Source organism: Lissotriton helveticus, chromosome 1_1 (genome assembly GCF_964261635.1).
Source record: "Lissotriton helveticus chromosome 1_1, aLisHel1.1, whole genome shotgun sequence".
NCBI classification, from domain to species: domain Eukaryota; kingdom Metazoa; phylum Chordata; class Amphibia; order Caudata; family Salamandridae; genus Lissotriton; species Lissotriton helveticus.
Genome location: NC_136057.1, coordinates 1,108,305,679 through 1,108,324,252, shown reverse-complemented (window position 1 = coordinate 1,108,324,252; position 18,574 = coordinate 1,108,305,679). Strand labels below are relative to the sequence as shown.

Genomic DNA, 18,574 nt, shown 5'->3' with positions numbered 1-18,574 from the left:
GGTGATATAGAATGAAGAAACTCCTCCCAGTGGAGTGAGAAGAAAGTCAAACAATTTTGACCCACTTAATGGGTGGGTTCTGAATCATTTGATTTAAAGAACAGTATTAACATTTTTTTTTTTATAAATTCTTTAATATTTTACCATTCTCACAAATCTGAAACAAGAACATTTCAGTGTCAGTTTTTAATGTCCTTCTAGTTGTGTGCATGAATGTAAAGAGGAAATTCTTCCGTATTTATTGATTAACATTTTGGAAAACATTTTGAAATAAGCAAACTCCATTTATTCTACCCATTTGAAGATGCAACCTTAATGTCTGGGAATTCAAGCTATATAAACAACCACAAGTGTCTAGTATTACTGGTAGGAAGCAGAATAATTAACACTGCATAACATGAAATCATTTTGAAAGGATATTAACTTTTGGGAGACTGAAAAGTGCACTGAAATGCAATTTTAAGAGGCAATAAAGAAATGGATGGGCACAGTTTAAACAGGTTAAGGTCATCTATAAATATATTGAAATCAGTCAGCAGTGCCCCGGACAAAGTATGTTCAGCCTTCCGGTTGAAAAGAAAAGCTATATAATATCGTTTTTCAGATCCAGTAAAACTTTTGAGATCACCTACAGGGAAAATATTCTAAAGATATATCAAAATATTCAATGTATTGTGCTGTAAAAACATTGTGCCACAAATAGATTTGTATTGCAATAGTTGGTGTTGCATTTGGAGAAGGACCAAAGACAGCAAAGAAGCAATGTTCCTCTGATTTACTTCATACACTGACGGTAGTCCATCTATCTGAATGTTATGACAATGTATGGCCTGTTCATACAGTTATTACAAATTATATCAAGCATATATTAAATACAAAAAGAACTTAACTGTTCAGTATCAGTGCAACTACTGAAGTGCAGTGTTTAAACTATCAATGTGGCAACACAAGGACCACCATGTAGAGGGGAAATGGGGCATTTAAGGCCCAATGTTATAGAAAAAGCGTATTACCTTGATCCTGAACCGTAAGATTTGGATTCGATTCCATGAAGGCAGTCCTGTAGGGAGCTAATAAGTACTTTACAACGATCGTCAGCAGATACTTTGGACTGCTTTATTAGTGAAATAGCTGTTACCAGAGTCTCAATAGCACTTCCATAGTCTCCTAGAGCAAAGGAAAAGTTCGGCAAAATTACTTTTTACTGAAAAACCAACAGATGCTTACTGATGCTCTAAAAAAAAAAAAGAAATATATATAATATTTACATATACAAACAGATAGTAAAGGGTCATCTATGTTGGACACCGACAATGACATTGACATCTTACAGAATAAGTTGCACAAACTGGACTGCTTTTCCGCACAACATTTTGTAAGGAATCAAATCATGTTGTGAAAGAAATTACTGACCTTTACCAACAGTGTTCCATTGTTTGTCTCTTTCTTAGCCAATAACATTCCAGCATTAAGTCAGCTTATTAAAGTAGCCTATTCTCTTTGGTGTTTGCGCTTACCACTCTAGCTAATCAGGTGTATAGGCATTAGCAACCAGCAAAATAAATAATGGTCAGCTTCTAAATCAAAGATTTGTCTTAAGATTTTAGTCCATGATGTAGCAAATCCATCCACTTGCTGCATACGTTACCTTGCAAATATCTTCTCAATTTGCTGTAGATTCAGTTGACCCTTGATGCATTACCTTGGTTTCCCTGTTGCGTGCCCCGTCCACTAGGTTGCATTTGTTAAACACTCCCAAATGTGCAAAGGGTCTGAGGATGTGTCTTGCAATAGAGCATGCAGGTGATCAACGGTATTCAGTCGCCACAACCTCCAATTACCTGCTTCCAGTGACTAACAAGTTGCTCTTGTAGCGGACAATTTTCTTTTTTGTAATGTAGTTTTTGATAAACGGAAGATTGTGATACCGGATTGGCAACTTTGTGGCAACTTTGTAGTAACTATGTCATTGTTAACACAGGTTGGTGATTTTACTGTGGCAGGTGAGACTAGGTGCTGTTGTAGTACAAACATAGATGTAGTATGAAGGCTGACATTCAGAAAGTTGGGCCAATAATTGCTGTGCGTATGCATCAAAGGTATTTGCTCTACTTCCTGCTTACCAATGTGAAGAAAACCAAATGATTACTTACCTGTAGGAGAACTTTTGTAGCTTGAAGATTTTTCTGTATTCACATGCTGTGCATTATTCCGCAAATTCCCTTTTGGGTCTCAAATGTTCTCAGTTTCCTCCTTGAGCGTCATAAAGACATATGCCTACAAAGCCCCCATGCGTGGCAGTCATCTTCACATTAATTTTTCCAGTTTGGTTTGAAGGCATATCGAGCTCCAGGTTACAGTTCAGTGAAGTAAAAGGAGGCAACATCAAAGACAGTCAAAGGAAGACTCAGTAAAAATACTCCGGGATCTATAGCACATGCAGAGAGGAACCGAAAACCACTGAAAAATACTGAAAACTCAGGTCTTCATGTGAGACCTCAAACATGTGGTTCAAAGAAAGCAGGACAGGTATATTGGGGAGTGGCCGGAGTCTTTGGGAGAGATGGAAAATAACCTCTTTGGGTTTTGTCCGAACAACCACCACAAACCTGCATGGAAAAACACTCAAAGTCTGTCACCTCTGCGAAATGAAAGCTGGCCCATAACGTATAGATTACAGCTCAAGACCTTTAGAAGAAAATGTTAGGTTACCTGGAAGTACTGTACTCCAAAGCTGGAACATTTCCTACATGCATGAGTAGTGGCAAAGCAGCTCCTTGGATACATCGAGTCCTGATCACATTAGTTGTCTAAGGGATCCTCCATGGGGCTATCTGTTCCAGACTGAGGACTGGGTTGAGAGTGGTAGGGAGTAAAGTAGGTTTATTCAGTAAAAGGGATTGTTGTTGAGCAGTCACTGGTACCATGAAAGAGTTAGACTACTTTTGTCATTAAAGAGATACAACAGCAACCCTCTAAGAGGAAGTCCAGAATTTGTAAGGGCAGATGCGCAACTGGGAATGTGCAATTTATAGGGTCTGTTGTGAGGGTGTGAGAAAGCACCCTCTTTCTTCATGGTTGTCCCCCACTTTTTGCTGAATTGCTGATGTGCTTTGACTGAGTGTGCCCTGGGCTCCTGCTAATCAGGTACCCAGGGCCAATGTTCTTTCCCTAAAACTGCATTGAAGCCTAAACCTAATTGGAATCTTTGGCCACAGGTCAGCCCCTGGTAAATGGTACCACAGGTACCCTGGGCACTGACCAGAGAAGGCCTCTAAGGGCTGCAGCACGTATTGTGCCACCCTTAGAGGTCCTGTACCCTTACACATACACACACACATACTGCCTTTGCAGGCTGCGTGTTTTGGTGCAGAACAAAGTGAAGAGTCGACATGACACGCATCTCTGTGTGCCATGCCTACAATCCACTGCCCTGGCATAGATCAGTCACCCCTCTAGCTGGGTGCACTATACCAGTGGTGAGGGTACAGGTGCATGAGCCCTGTACTCCTTCAGTGTCTAAGTCCATTCTTAGATATTGTAAGTGCAGTGCTATCATTTAGAGTATGTGGTGCTGGGGGTTTGTCATTACAAACTCCACGGCACCATAATGGCTACACTGAAAACTGAGAAGTTTGGTATCAAACTTCTAAGCCCATCAAACCCACACTGATACCAGTGTGGGATTTAATGAAAAATACACACACAGGGTATCTCTAAGAAAACTAACCCAACACTAGTGTCCAGGCTGAGTGGCTGCTTTCGGCTGCCACCACCAAACATGTTTCTGGACCCCTGGGTCAAGAGCCTGCTGCTCTCTGGGGCCTGAAACAATGCACATCCTGGGACGAGGTGCCAAGCCTCCTCCCCCAGGATGGGCAGGGTTCATGAAGGTGAAGCTTCAAAGGCTTGCCGCCTTTGTGAGCTTCCCCAGGCCACTTGGTGCTTTCAGCAACTGGTCCCCACTGGTTCTGACGCCCACTTTGGGTGGTAGTACCAGCAGGAAAAACAGGTGAGATAGAGATGTGTGCCCACCTCTGCCATCTCCACTCCTCAGGTGGGGGGGGCAAGGTGAAGCACAACTCCCAGTGCCCGCCATCTTGCAGATGGGGGACTCAGCCAACCAGGGACAGGCTCATGCCCTCCTTCCACTGGCATAATAGGGGGTGTACCCACCCAAGGGAAGGGATCAATTGGTCCCTGCCTTTTACCCACCTGTAACGCCCATAAATCTAGTATTTAGGGGCACCCCTGAACCTTGCTTCCTCAGACAAGAGGAATGTTGGACCTGTCAGCCTTAGGGTGGTCTTCCCCTACCTTTTTGCCCTTGCATCTCCCATTTTCACTGTGCCTTTTTGTTGGACTTAGGACTCTGGGCGTCTCGCCACTGCTAAACGGTGCAGGTGCTCTCCCCTAAAACCATATGACGTTGGCATATCTGCTACAAGCCCCTGCTACCGCAGTAAGGCTTAATCCTCAATAGGCTAACATTGGGAACCCCCTTATGAGATAATTTCTGACAGATACCTAATATGCCTGTCATGTTTGGTCTTGTTGGACTCTGGGCGGGGAACCCTTTCCAATGATATATGGGGGTTGGGCACTATTACGCTAGGGACCCCACTTTTGGAAAGTGGACCTTTTCCTGCCTACACTTAGATTGGGCACTGCAGACACCACCCCCCCTCTGCATACTGATAGCTGCCTGGGTTGGGAGGTGGGAGTGGTGATTCACACCTTCTCCCCTGGGATGGGCTGCCCACTGTAACCTTAACGGCCTGTCTCTCGTCACTGACAGCCTGGTCAGGGAAGGCAGGGACCATACCAGAACTCCCTGGACTCTTCCAGAAGCCCCTGGCCCCAAACCCTTCCAGAGACTTCTACCACTTTCTAGCCCCTAGACTGAAAGATATATAATGGAGGGTCCTGGCCTCACTTCTTTGTTACACTGCTGGACTACGGGGAACCTCTGCGGGAGTGAGGACTGCTATGCCAGGAAGGATTGCCATTTGGAAGGAGGCTGACTGCTCCAAGGAACTGCTGCCCCCATCTACTGAGCTGCCCTACTGCCTGTTGATCCTGCCCAGCAAGAGGAGACTGAAGAAACATCTCCAGAGTGTCTCCACAGCATTCATAAGAACTGCCGGGGGTCTACAACCTTTTAAAGACTGCCTCTGTCAAACTCATAAGGACAACAACATCTTTTTAAACTGGAGAGAAACGGGGGGACCCTTGAAGGTAACAAAGTTTTATTCCCCTCAGCGTGGCGCTGTGGAGGAGTTTAAGCTGCTTATATCACCCCAAAATCACCGCCGCCCAGGACCGAAGGCGCTTCGGTGTAGCGCTGCGGAAGAAAGAGCACTGCATGCCTGTAATCACCGCTGCTGTCGCGTGTGGCTCGCTCTCCAGGTGATCAAAGGAGTCAGCGCCGCTGCGGGTGCATGGGAGACACCGTTTCACTGCTGCGATCACTGCCTGTGACCGGACTGCGCTGTGAAGCGCTGTGGCCGAAGAGCGCTGTGACCGGAAAGCGCCGATTTCCCCCAAGATCATCGCTGCCGGCCTGGGCAATCATACCCCCTCAATAACTGTAACTTTGCTAGCCCAGAAATCACCACCGCCAGCCCGGGGAACTGGGGCTGGCACCGAACAGAACCCCCCCCCCCCCCAGTGACGTCAGGAGGACGCCGCACTGGGGTTGGTGCTGGCAGGAGGCGTCGCCTAGCGACCGGGATTCCACAGCGATGCGGCCTCGCCAACAAGAGAGAGAAACTAATAGTTTCTTACCTGTCGGTGTAGTTTTGCAGCTTGAAGATCTTTCTGGATTCACTATGCTGTGCATATTCTGCAATCTGGTGGTTGGGTCCGGAATCGTAGTCTTTTTTTTCTTTTTTGTAGCCCAGGTGGGCGTCGACGCCCCACCATTTGGTGTACCTTCGGTGACGTCGGCATGCTTCCGGCGGAAGCTCCCACCCTTGGGCGCCATCTTCGGATTCTTTTTTCTGTCTTTTTCCTGTGTTTGTAGTGAATCCATGGCTAGGTTTGTTAATCCTTTTTTCAACGTAATTCTTTCCCGTATCTTGTAAGCTTCAACTTGCTTTCTTTTCTATGTGTTTCCACCTTCTTCTCCAGCCTCATCTTTCTGGAGGAGGCAGGTGGGTTCGCTAGTAAATCCAGAAAGATCTTCAAACTGAAAAACTACACGACAGGTAAGAAACTATTCGTTTTGCAGCGTGAATCTTTCTGGATTCACTATGCTGTGCATAGATTTTGTAGCGGTTTTGTTACTTTTGTGGCGACTGGGTGGAAGATGAGCGTTGGTTGTTGAATATATGTTGAAGCACTCTTTGTCCTACTTGTGCTTCCTTGTTCATCTGTACATCCACGCAATAGTGCTTAGTGAACGTGTGCACTGAAGCCCATGTTGCCGCCAGGCATATGTCCTGAATTGGTGTGTTGGCCAGAAAGGCAATTGTTGCTCCTTTCTTTCTGGTTGAGTGGACCTGTGCACCTCCTGTTAGCTCCTGGCCCGCTTGCTTGTGGCAGAATTGTATCGTTTGTGCGATCCATCGAGCTATGGTGTTCTGGCTTACCCATGTAACTGTTTGCGAAGGATACGAAGAACTGTTTTGTCTTCCTGTGTCCCTTCGTCCTTTCAATGTAGTGCATCACTGCCCTTCTTGCGTCTAGAGTGTGGAGCGCCCTCTCAGCGCTTGTTGTGGGGTTCTGGAAGAAGCTAGGAATCTGAATACTCTGATTCATGTGGAACCTTGACACCACCTTTGGCATGAAGTGCGGGTCTGTTCTCATCACGACCCTGTCACTGTGTATCTGGATGTAGGGTTCCTGCAGTGTTAGTGCCTGTAGTTCGCTCACCCTGCGTAGCGAGGTGATTGCTACCAGAAAGGCCGCTTTCATTGTCAGCGTTTGCAGTGATGCTTTGTGGATGGGTTCGAAAGGTGCTTTCATGAGCTCTGTCAGTACCACATTTAGGTTCCAAGCGGCGGCAGCATTCTTTTTGGTGGCGCTATTCTTTTAGCCCCTTCCAGAAATCTTTTTACTACTTGATATGTAAAGAAGCTTCTCCCTGTTTGTGACACAATCGCTGCCAGGTGTACCCTCAGCGAGGATGAGCTTAGTTTAGCTTTTATTAGGTGCGTGAGGTATCTTAGCACTGTTGATTCCCTGGTCAGCTTTCTATGGAGTTTTTTCTTGCAACACCATTGAGTGAATCTTTTCCATATTTCCCCATAGCACTTGCGTGTGCTGGGCCTTCTTGCCTCTCGCAGCACCCGCAGGGTGCTCTCTGGTAGTTTTAGATGTGCTAACTCTAAGTCCTCAGAAGCCAAGCTGAGAGGTTGAGGCTGTCCGGCCTTGGGTGTAGAACTTCTCCTTTTCCCATGGAGAGTAGGTCTCTTCTTTTTGAGAACTTGTGCGGTGGGCCCTGCGCTATCTCCATTATCTGTGAGTACCAGGTCTGCCTGGCCCACTGTGGTGCCACCAGGATGAGCGTCATGTTGCTCGTACTGCATTTGTTGAGAACCCTGGGAATCAATGGTATCGGGGGGAAAGCGTAGGCAAATGATTTTGACCAGCTTATCCATAGGGCATTCCCCTGGGATAGTGCCTCTGGTTGTCTGGATGCAAAGTATTGGCATTTTGAATTCTGGCGTGTTGCACACAGGTCTATTGTCGGAGTGCCCCACCTCCTGAATAGTCTCTGTTTCCTGTGTGTTGAGTTCCCACTCGTGGGATGCTGAAGTCTGCCTGCTGAGCCAATCCGCTTCTACATTGTCCTTCCCTTCTATTGGATTCATGATCAGGAAGGGGGTGAAAAGAATGAGAGGAAACAGTAGGAGGAGGTATGGGCGATGCAGCGGGTGCAAATGTTACGCGAAAAGAGAATAAAACGTAACTTATTAAAAATATCATCATACTGAATAACATACAAATGCACAACATTAAAAAACTTTTCTTTGTCATCACTTTGCGTAATTCGTGCTTAAAGTTCGTTCGTTTGGCAGGTCTCTCCACATCGGGAAACTCCATCCTCTCTAAAGTGCTGCCCGCGGTGGGAGGTTGCCTCTGCTAAGGGATGCTTCTGTCAGTCTAGGGCAACTCCCTTGGACCAACCAGAACTACCGACCTAACGTCGTCAGTGTGAGAAGTTGGCCTGATATGCAGTGCTCACTATTCTAGTGATCACTATGTATCAGTCCAGACAACCCTTATTGATGATTGGTTGTAAGTCAACCTTATAGACCAGCTATCCTAGTAGCATGGATACGAGCAGTCTAAGGCTAAGACTCTAGAGGGCGTGTTAAGCCAGCTGTTTTACCATCACATTTACCCCTTAAACACCAAGTGAAAGGACACCACACAAGTTGTTATGAAAATAAATGTATATTTATTTCTAACATGACTATCCTGGCTCTTTATGAGACAGGGAGCTAAGCACACAACAAAACTCTTACGAAAATACTTAAAGTCGCACAATTTACACAAATGCCCGAGGGGCACGAAAAACCATATACTATACAAGTGGAATGCGAAATTACTAGCAGGTAAGTAATACTTTTCTAGACTGTAGAAACGCTAGGCCTACAATGCTGAACCCTTGGATTAGAAGCAGGAGGCCTAGGGACGCCGTGTGCAGAGTGGGAACTCTCACGCGTAATGCGGGAACAAGTCTAGGAATACTAGCAATCACAAAGTTACTGTTCTCGGGCGAACCCGACTAGGTGGGTCGAAAACAAGAGTGGATCCGAACACTTGGAGTGTTGGACTATGCTGGAGCACCGGAGTACTCAGTTTACCTAGCCCAGGGGCTGCGGCTGCATAGGGTTCAAGTTGCGTCGGAAACCCTCGTTGAAGAACCAGGAGCCTGAAGAAAGAAGTTGCTGGCAGGCGGCCAGTGAAGAAGTTTGTGGTGATCCAAGCCTGGATCAGGGAAGAAGAAGACCTGTAAGCAGAGGGGACCAAGTTCTGAATCACTAGCCAGTGATTTAGGTGGGCACCAGGATGGCACCGGATGAAGTCACCTCGACCAGGTGAGTGGGCACTGCTGGGCTCTGCAGTCTCTCGGACCAGGAGGCGTTGTCGGCGACCAGGATGGAGGTGCGAGCTGTCCCACGAAGGTATCTGCTGTCGACGTCGCTGGACCCAGGATTGGGGCAACAAGTCTTGGCAAATGCAAGCCCACGCGGTGGACTCAAAATGGCGTCTGGAGTGGACAAGGAGGGTCCGGGGTGCTCCTCTGTTGGAGGGGAGCAAGGGCCAGTCTGGAGCAACCAGACCAGCTGTGTTTGTCGTCGAAGTTCGTCGTCAGAGGGCCACTAGCCAACGAGCAAGTGACCGGGACAACGCGGTGAGCAGCAAAGAGCAGAAGGGCCCCAGGCAGATCTCGTGGATGCAGGGGGTTGAACTTCGGTGCTGAAGCTGCTCAGGGTCGGGGCTTCTCTTACCCCAAAGCACTCAGTCGAGGGTCACTTGGTGGTCGTGCTGGACAAGCGTCGTGCAGTCTTTAAAGATGGCCGGTCCCTCGAGGTCTCGTCACACCCACGGATCACAGCTGGGCTGATGATGCAGGTTGAGGTCAGAGGTGCCAGGGAAGCCGGTTCTCGTCGTGCTGGGCAGTCTTGATCCGGAGGAGAGACTTACAGCAGACCGCGATGCTTGGTTGGTGCCTGCTGCTGCAGGGTGACTACTCCTTAGTCACAAGGGAGAAATCTTGAGAAGAAGTCAAGAGTTCCTTTCGTAGAAAGTAGTTTCAGGATTCAAAGATGATCTAATTTGGAAGGGGGCCTGCTCCTACCTTTATCCTGCAAAAGGGGGCTGGCACGCGACTAAGTCCTGCCCTATGGGTGGGACTAGGAGGGGGGTGGTTACACCCCTCTCCTTTGGCGGGCTTTTCCCCAGCTCAGGGTCTGGTGTGCCTCTGGAACTGGTTCAAGCCGGCCTATGCACAGTGAGCACCGGGGTGCCACTTGCAGTCACCTTCCTCTAAAGCCCTGCCTACCTAGGATACACAAAATCCTGTCTGGGACGGTGCTGGCACCGCCCCTGACAGGAAACCCTTTGTCCTTGACTCCCAGCAACAGGAGGGCAGACTTGTGTCTCGGTGGCAGCATCCATTTTGTGGAGCTAAGGCTCTGTCTGACTTTAACCGGGGTTACAGGTTACCAACATGTCGTGTCCCTGTAGAAGGGTGGAATGCTAACCCCGTCGCCAGAATTGGCGAGGGGTTAGTATTCCAATTCGTATGACACCTTACTCGACATGTTTTGATAAAGCGATACCAGAGTTGGCATATAACCGCGAGGATTATAATGCACTTAAGAGTATATGGTATGCGATATCATGGAAACGGCTAAGGGATAGATGCCGAAAGCCGCAGACAGGCTCAGCTCATGCCAGAGCACCATCTCACACGATTCCAAGCACTCTGCCTTCAGGATTGTCAAGGCCTGCCATAGGAGTGACTGATAGGAGATTTGTGTGCCCATTTAGGTTTAGATATAGGTATACTATATCTAAAGCAAAGGGGGAGTACACCACTTTTCCCCAGCTGTCAAGCAGCCAGTTGTGTCTGTTTGGTTAGTCAGCCCAGGGGTGGCATAATACATGCTGCAGCCCCTGGGAGACTTCTGGGTGCACCTCAGCCCTGGGTACAGGGACTCAGAGAGGGCCCAGTGCCAATTCAGTACCTGGGTACAATTTGGAGTAGAGAGAACAGCTAGGCTGTGGGTCTGATTAGCAGGCCCACAGCCAGGAAAGTCGTAAACCAGTGAAGCAAAAAGCAAAAATCTGGGTGATCATAGGATTGCAGACCCTACTCTCCTACACAGGCGACCAGTGAAGAAGTTCGGTGTGATCCAAGGCTGGATCGGTGAAGAGGACGACCTGAAAGCAGAGGGGACTCAGTTCTTAATCACTAGCCAGTGATTATGTGGGCACCAGGATGGCACCGGATGAAGTCGCCGCGATCAGGTGAGTGGGTGACGCTGGACTCTGCAGGCGCACGGGTCAGGAGGCGTTGTCGGCGACCAGGCTGGAGGTGCGAGCTGTCCCACGATGGTGTCTGCTGTCGGCGATGCTGGATCCAGGATAGGAGCAACAAACCTTGGCAAAGGCAAGCCCACGCGGTGGAGTGAAGATGGCGTCTGGAGTGGACCAGGAGGGTCCAGGGTACTTCTTGTTGGACAAGCAGCAAGGGCCAGTCTAGGTGACCTAGACCAGCGGTGAAATCGTCGTGGTACGTCGTCAGCAGGGCCACTAGCCAACGGGCAAGTGACCGGACAACGTGGCAAGCAGCGAGGAAGCAGCTCAGGGTTGGGGCTTCTCAAACCCCAGTGCACTCACTCGAGGGTCCCTCAGTGGTCTTGCTGGTGAAGCGTCGTGCAGGTCTTGAAGATGGCCGGTCCCTCGGGTCTCGTCACACCAACGAATCTCAGCTGGGCTGATGATGCAGGTAGAGGTCAGAGATGGCAGGGAATCCGGGTCTCGTCGAGCTGGTCAGTCTTGATCCGGAAGATGGACGTCCAGCAAACCGCAAGCGCTTCGATGGTGCCTGCTGGTGCAGGGTGGCTACTCCTTAGCCACAAGGGAGAGTCTTCAGAGAAAGTCAAGAATTCCTTACGTGGAAAGTAGTTCAAGTTTCAAGATTATCCAATTTGGGAAGGGTGCCTGCTCCTACCTTTATTCTAAGAAAAGGGGCTGGCACGCGACTAGGTCCTGCCCATGGGTGGGACCAGGAGGGGGGTGGTTACACCCCTCTCCTTTGTCCGGTCTCTCCCCAGCTCAGGGGCTGGTGTGCCTCTGGAACTGGTTTGAGCCGGCCTATGCACAGTGAGCACCGGGGTGCCACTTGCAGTCACCTTCCTTTCAGCCCTGCCTACCTGGGATACACAAAATCCTGTCTGGGATGGTGCTGGCACCGCCCCTGAGAGGAAACCCTTTGTCCAGGCCTCCCTGGCTGGAAGGACTCCCAGCAGCAGGAGGTCAGACTTGTGTCTGTGGTGGCAGCATCCATTTTGTGGAGCTGAGGCTTGAGTTAACTTTAACCGGGGTTCACAGTTACATACATGTCGTGTCCCTCTAGAAGGGTGGAATGCTAACCCCGTCGCCAGCATTGGCGAGGGGTTAGTATTCCAATTCGTATGACACCTTACTCGACATGTTTTGATAATGCTATGCCAAAGTTAGCATTTGACCGCGAGGTTCATAATGCACTTACGAGTATATGGTATAGCGTTATCATGGAACAGCTATTGGGACTTGGTTCCGCAAGCTGCAAACGGGCTCAGCTCATGCTAGAGCACCATCTCACATAATTCCAAGCACTCTGCCTTCAGGATTGATCTGGCCTGCCATAGGAGTGACTAATAGGAGTATATGTGTCCATTTTAGGGTTAGATATAGGAATACTATATCTAAAGCAAAGGGTGAATACACCACCTTGCCCCAGCTGTCGTGCAGCCAGTTGTGTCAGTTTTGGATGGCCAGCCAGGGGTGGCATAATACATGCTGCAGCCCTTGGTAGGCCCTGGGTACACCTATGCCCTGGATACCTAAGGTATACTGTACAGGGACTGATAAGGTGGCCCAGTACTAATTGGTAAATGCACCTAAGGTACATGCTTGTCAATTTAGAGAGAGAACAGCTAGGCTGTGGGTCTGATTAGCAGGCCCACAGCCAGGGAAAGTCGTAAATCAGTGAAGCAAAAAGCAAAAATCTGGGGTGGCCATGGGATTGCAGACCCCACTCTCCTACATAACCCCCCCCAAACTTAGGGACATTAAACTAACCTTGACCAGGTGAGTCTTCTTGCTCTAAGTGGAAGTACCTGGAGAGACCATCTGCATTACCATGGTCAGTCCCTGGGCGGTGCTCCACTGTAAAGTCCATCCCCTGTAGGGAAATGGACCACCTAAGAAGTTTGGGGTTTTCACCCTTCATTTGATGTAGCCATAAGAGGGGCTTATGGTCGGTCTGAATCTTGAAGTGAGTACCAAACAAGTATGGCCTCAACTTCGTCAGGGCCCAAACCACAGCTAAGGCCTCGCTCTCAATAGCTGACCAACGTTTCTCTCTAGGGGTCAGCCTTCTACTTATAAAAGCAATGGGCTGGTCATGACCATCAATATTCAGCTGAGATAGAACAGCTCCCACACCCAACTCAGAAGCATCTTTTTGGACAATGAAAGGTTTGGAGTAGTCTGGGCTCTTGAGAATAGGTGCAGTGCACATGGCCTGCTTTAGGTCATCGAATGCCTTCTGGCAGCTAACTGTCCACTGAACTTTCTTTGGCATTTTCTTACTTGTCAGGTCATTAAGTGGAGTCACAATGGTTCCATATTTTCTGACAAATTTCCTGTAATACCCAGACAGGCCCAAGAAAGCTCTGACCTGTGTCTGGGTGGTTGGAGGAGCACAGTCCTTTATGGCCTGTATCTTGCTCTCCAGAGGTTGAACTTGGCCTCCCCCTACAAGGTGGCCCAAGTATACAACTTGACTCTGCCCTATCTGGCACTTAGTAGCCTTGATAGTGAGGCCTGCCTTTTGCAGGGCCTCTAAAACTTTCCTTAGGTGGATCAGGTGATCCTCCCAGGTGGAGCTAAAGACAGCAATATCATCTAGATATGCTGCACAAAAGTCATCCAACCCAGTGAGAACTTGGTTCACCAACCTTTGAAAAGGGTCAGGTGTATTTTTCAAACCAAAGGGCATCACCACAAATTGGTAATGACCTCCTGGGGTAGAAAATGCTGTCTTGGCCTTGGCATCCTCAGCTAACCTGATTTGCCAATAACCAGCTGTCAGGTCAAATGTACTTAAGAAAGTGGCAGAAGCCAACTTATCTATCAGTTCATCTGCTCTTGGTATTGGATGGGCATCGGTCTTAGTGACAGCATTGAGACCCCTGTAGTCTACGCAAAACCTCATCTCTCTCTTGCCATCCTGGGTGTGAGGTTTAGGCACTAGAACTACAGGACTAGCCCAAGGGCTCCCTGAGGGTTCAATGACTCCCAATTCCAACATCTTTTGTACTTCAGTTTTTATGCAGTCCCTGACGTGGTCAGGTTGCCTGTAGATTTTACTCTTTATAGGCAGACTGTCTCCAGTGTCCACCTCATGTGTGCACCAGTTTGTCTGACTGGGGGTCAAAGAAAACATTTGTCTGAAGGATTGAAGGACTTCCTTACAATCCTTTTGTTGATGTTCAGAGAGGCTGTCAGAAAAGACTACACCATCTACTGACCCATCATCAGGGTTCTGAGTGAGCAGGTCTGGGAGAGGGTCACTCTCTTCCTCCTGTCCCTCATCTGTGGCCATGAGCAAGCCCATGTCCTCCCTGTCAACAAATGCTTTGAGCCTATTCACATGAAGTACTCTGTGAGGGCTCCTGGGAGTTCCCATGTCCACCAAGTAGGTGACCTCTCCCTTTTGCTCAATGATGATGTGGGGTCCAGACCATTTGTCCTGGAGAGCTGCTGGGGCCACTGGCTCCAACACCCACACCTTCTGTCCTGCATGGTAAACAGTTAGGACAGCCTTTTGGTCATGCCAAGCTTTTTGAAGTTCTTGGCTGGCCTCCAGGTTTTTAGATGCCTTCTCCATGTACTCTGCCATCCTGGAGCGGAGACCAAGTACATAGTCCACTATGTCAAGTTTAGGCTTTCTGAGAGGTAACTCCCATCCTTCCATTACAAGACATAGGGGTCCTCTTACAGGATGTCCAAACAAAAGCTCAAAAGGGCTGTAACCAACCCCCTTCTGTGGGACCTCTCTGTAAGCAAACAGAAGGCAGGGTAAAAGGATGTCCCATCTTCGCCTAAGCTTTTCAGGTAACCCTTTTATCATCCCTTTGAGGGTCCTGTTGAATCTCTCAATAAGCCCATTGCATTGTGGGTGATAGGGTGTGGTAAATTTGTAATTTACACCACATTCCTTCCACATAGCAGTCAAGTACCCTGACATGAAGTTTGCACCTCTGTCAGAGACAACCTCCCTAGGGAACCCCACTCTGGAGAAAACTCCAACCAGGACCCTAGCCACAACAGGAGCTGTAGTGGTCCGAAGGGGAATAGCTTCTAGATACCTGGTGGCATGATCCACTACCACCAGTATAAATCTGTGCCCAGATGCTGTTGGGGGTCCATTGGTCCAACAATGTCAATCCCCACTCTTTCAAAGGGAACCCCCACCACAGGTAGTGGTATAAGGGGGGCCTTTGTTGTGCCACCTGACTTGCCACTGGCTTGGCAAGTGACACATGAGCGACAAAACTCTTTAGTGTCCTCAGACATATGGGGCCAGTGAAAGTGTGGGGCAAGCCTGTCCCAAGTCTTGTTCTGGCCTAAGTGACCTGCAAGGGGAATCTCGTGGGCTAAGGTGAGAAGGAAACCTCTAAGAGACAAGGGGATGACCAGCCTCCTGGTAGCACCAAGCTTGGGGTCTCTTGCCTCAGAGTATAGGAGTCCATCGTCCCAATATACCTTATGGGCACCTGTAGCATTCCCTGCAGCCTCAGCAGCAGCCTGATGTCTGAGGGGTTCAAGAGAGGAACAGTCTAACTGTGCCCGCCTCAAGTCTGCCCTGGAAGGTCCCCCTGTCCCAAGAAACTCAACCTGTTCAGGCTCAAGCTCTTCTAGGACAGTTCCTTCTGGGGTCTTGGGGTCAGTCTCCTGAGAGAGCTGCTCCTCTACCTGAGACAGGGGGGAAGGGTCAACCTTACCCCTACTGCTCTTTCTCTTGGGTAGTGTCTGGTCCATTCTTCCAGGATCCAGCACTAGTTCAGCTGGGCATTTCTTGGCCTGTGACCTAGTCACAGCAAGGACATGTGCTGACAAACCTAACATTTCCACATGAGTCCTATACTCCACATCTGACCATAAGGAGGATTCCAAATCATTGCCCAAAAGACAGTCCACTGGGAGGTCTGAACTAACAAAAACCCTTTTGAGGCCATTTACCCCTCCCCAGGAGAAATTAACAAGTGCCATACTATGGGAGGTAGTGGCATTGCTAGCCTTGGTCACCAGGTAGTCTGATCCCAGTTTTACCTGGTCAGGGTCCACAAAGTTTGGTGTCACCATGGTGACACTGGCACAAGTGTCCCTGTGGGCCTGAGCCATTTTTCCATTAATCAACGGCGTCTGCCTGTACTTGCCCAGAGTACTGGGACTTATTGTAGGGGTCATATACATGTCCCCAGTACAAACAAGAACAGCCTGAGTAGGTATCCTGACTAAGTCAGAACCCGCCTCAGTTCCCAGGGTTAACCCCACTATAGCCTTGGGAGGATTACTACCACTACTAACTGTACTAGGGGGTGCAGGTGCCTTAGGGGCAGTAGTGGTAGGAGTTGGGCCTTTCTTGGTGCACTCACTAAACCAGTGAGTATTACTTTTGCAGTATTGGCACCATGGTTTCTTCTGACCATTATTCTTCTTCTTTTGAGAATTCTGGGACCCACCCTCCTTGTATTGTTGGGGCCCTGTTGAAGACTTCTGGCCATTTTGCTTATTCTCATTACCCTTGGGATCTGCTTCCTTCTGGCCACCACCCTGGTTCTGGTTATGCTGCTTGACCCTTGTTCTGACCCATCTGTCTGCCTTCTTTCCCAATTCTTGGGGAGAGGTCAGATCCGAGTCAACAAGGTGCTGATGCAACAACTGATTCTGACAATTATTTAAGATTTGTTCTCTCATAATTAGATTATACAATCCTGTGTAATCAGTAACTTTACTTCCCAGTAACCAGCCTTCAAAACCCTTAGTGGCACAATCAACAAAGTCAGCCCAATCCTGAGACTGAATTTTCTGGGTGTCTCTGAACAGCAACCTGTACTGTTTGTATTTGTATGGTTTATATGTAGAGCGCACTATCGCTCTGAAAGGAGCATCTTGGCGCTAGTAAAGCAGTGTGCATACAATTACAAGAGCAGTCTTAGATGGTGGACATTACGTAGTCATCTGGAAGATTAAAAATCCAGGTTTTCAGATGTTTCCTGAACTGGTTTTCCCGAGTTAGAAGTCTACGGTTCTTAGGCATAGAATTCCAAGCTTTGGATGCCAGGAAGGTTACGGTCTTCCCTCCCTTGGTTTTGTAGTTAAATTTGGCCAATTTTATTAGGTTGGCTCCTGCGGATCGTAATGTTCTGGAAGGGTTGTAGTGGGGAAAGCGCCTGATCAGGTACTTTGGGCCTGTACCAATGAATGCTCGAAAGGCGACCATCAGAATTTTAAATAGTATCCTCTTATGCAGGGGCAGCCAGTGAAGGGTCTTTAAGGCGGCAGGCGCTGAGGATAACCTTGGCAGTTTAAGAACAAGTCTGGCGGCTGCGTGTTGCACGCTTTGAAGTTTTTTCAGTGTGATCTTTTTAATACCTGCCAACAAGCCATTACAGTAATCTAGGCGAGCGAGAATTAAGGCAACTACGATAGCCTTTCTCGAGTCGGTGGGCAGGAAGTCGAAAAACTTCTTTAGAGATTTTATTATACTGAAGCAGCTTCCTGCCATGTTCCTCGCATGTTGGTCAAATGATAATTCAGTGTCAAATAAAACACCTAGATTTCGTGCCGACGTCACAGTTTGTGGGGGGGCAGGAGAGTCATCTGGCCACCATTTAGTAGGACAGAAATGGTGGGTTTTTCCCATAGGGAGAATCTCTGTTTTATTTACATTGCATTTAAGGTGGTTCTCTTCCATCCAGCGGAAAACATCCTCAAGACAATTCTTGAGGTTTTGTTCCGCATTGGTGGAGTTCTTGTCAAGAGGGACGATAAGCTGAGTATCGTCGGCATACGATGTTACTAGTATGCCGTATGATTCAATAAGAGAGATAAGAGGAACCATGTAAATATTAAACAAGAGTGGGCTCAAAATAGAGCCCTGAGGGACTCCTGAAAACACTTTTTTTTCTTTGGAAAGGAAGGGGCCCAATGCAATTGATTGTGTTCTTTCTGTCAGAAACGAGACTATCCATGCCAATGCTACATCCGAAATTCCAATATCTCTTAGTCTACCTATCAGTATAGAATGAGAGATGGTATCGAATGCCGCGGTGAGATCTAATAAAATTAGAACGGCATTCTTTCCTTGATCCTGTAGATTTTTTATGGAATCGGAGAGTTCAATCAGGGCTGTTTCCGTCGAGTGGTGAGATCGGAAGCCCGATTGCTGGGGATGGAGGACATTATTGATTGCAACATGTCTTTTTAACTCTTTGTATACCATCTGTTCAGTGATCTTACCCAATACTGGGAGGAGTGAAATAGGGCGTAGGTTTGAAAGCTCTGTGGGGGATTTGTTGGGCTTTTTCATCAAGGGTTTTACAACTGCTTGTTTCCACTGGCCTGGCACTATGCTTGTACTAAGTGACGTATTTACAATCTCGTTTATAAGAGGATTAACCACTTCGATCAGCTGATGAAGTATACGTGGGGGACAAGAATCCGAAGGGGAACCCGATTTACATGCAAGAATCACTTCCCGAGTTAGGGCTAGCGAGACTGGTGTAAAGGTTTTTAAACAACTGATCACGTTTTCTTCCTGAACTTGAGAGACAGG

The 18,574-nt window shown here is 48.2% G+C and overlaps 1 protein-coding gene across 6 annotated transcripts in view; it reads right to left on the bottom strand.

The window, feature by feature from the left end:
- CPSF6 (cleavage and polyadenylation specific factor 6) overlaps positions 1-18,574 on the bottom strand; it is a 435,319-nt gene that overhangs the window by 114,310 nt on the left and 302,435 nt on the right. For all 6 annotated transcript variants that reach the window (XM_078678617.1, XM_078678596.1, XM_078678608.1 and 3 more), the window contains one exon: positions 1,014-1,167. In XM_078678617.1, the coding sequence (XP_078534743.1) occupies positions 1,014-1,167 (154 nt within the window). The remainder of the gene's footprint in view (positions 1-1,013; positions 1,168-18,574) is intronic.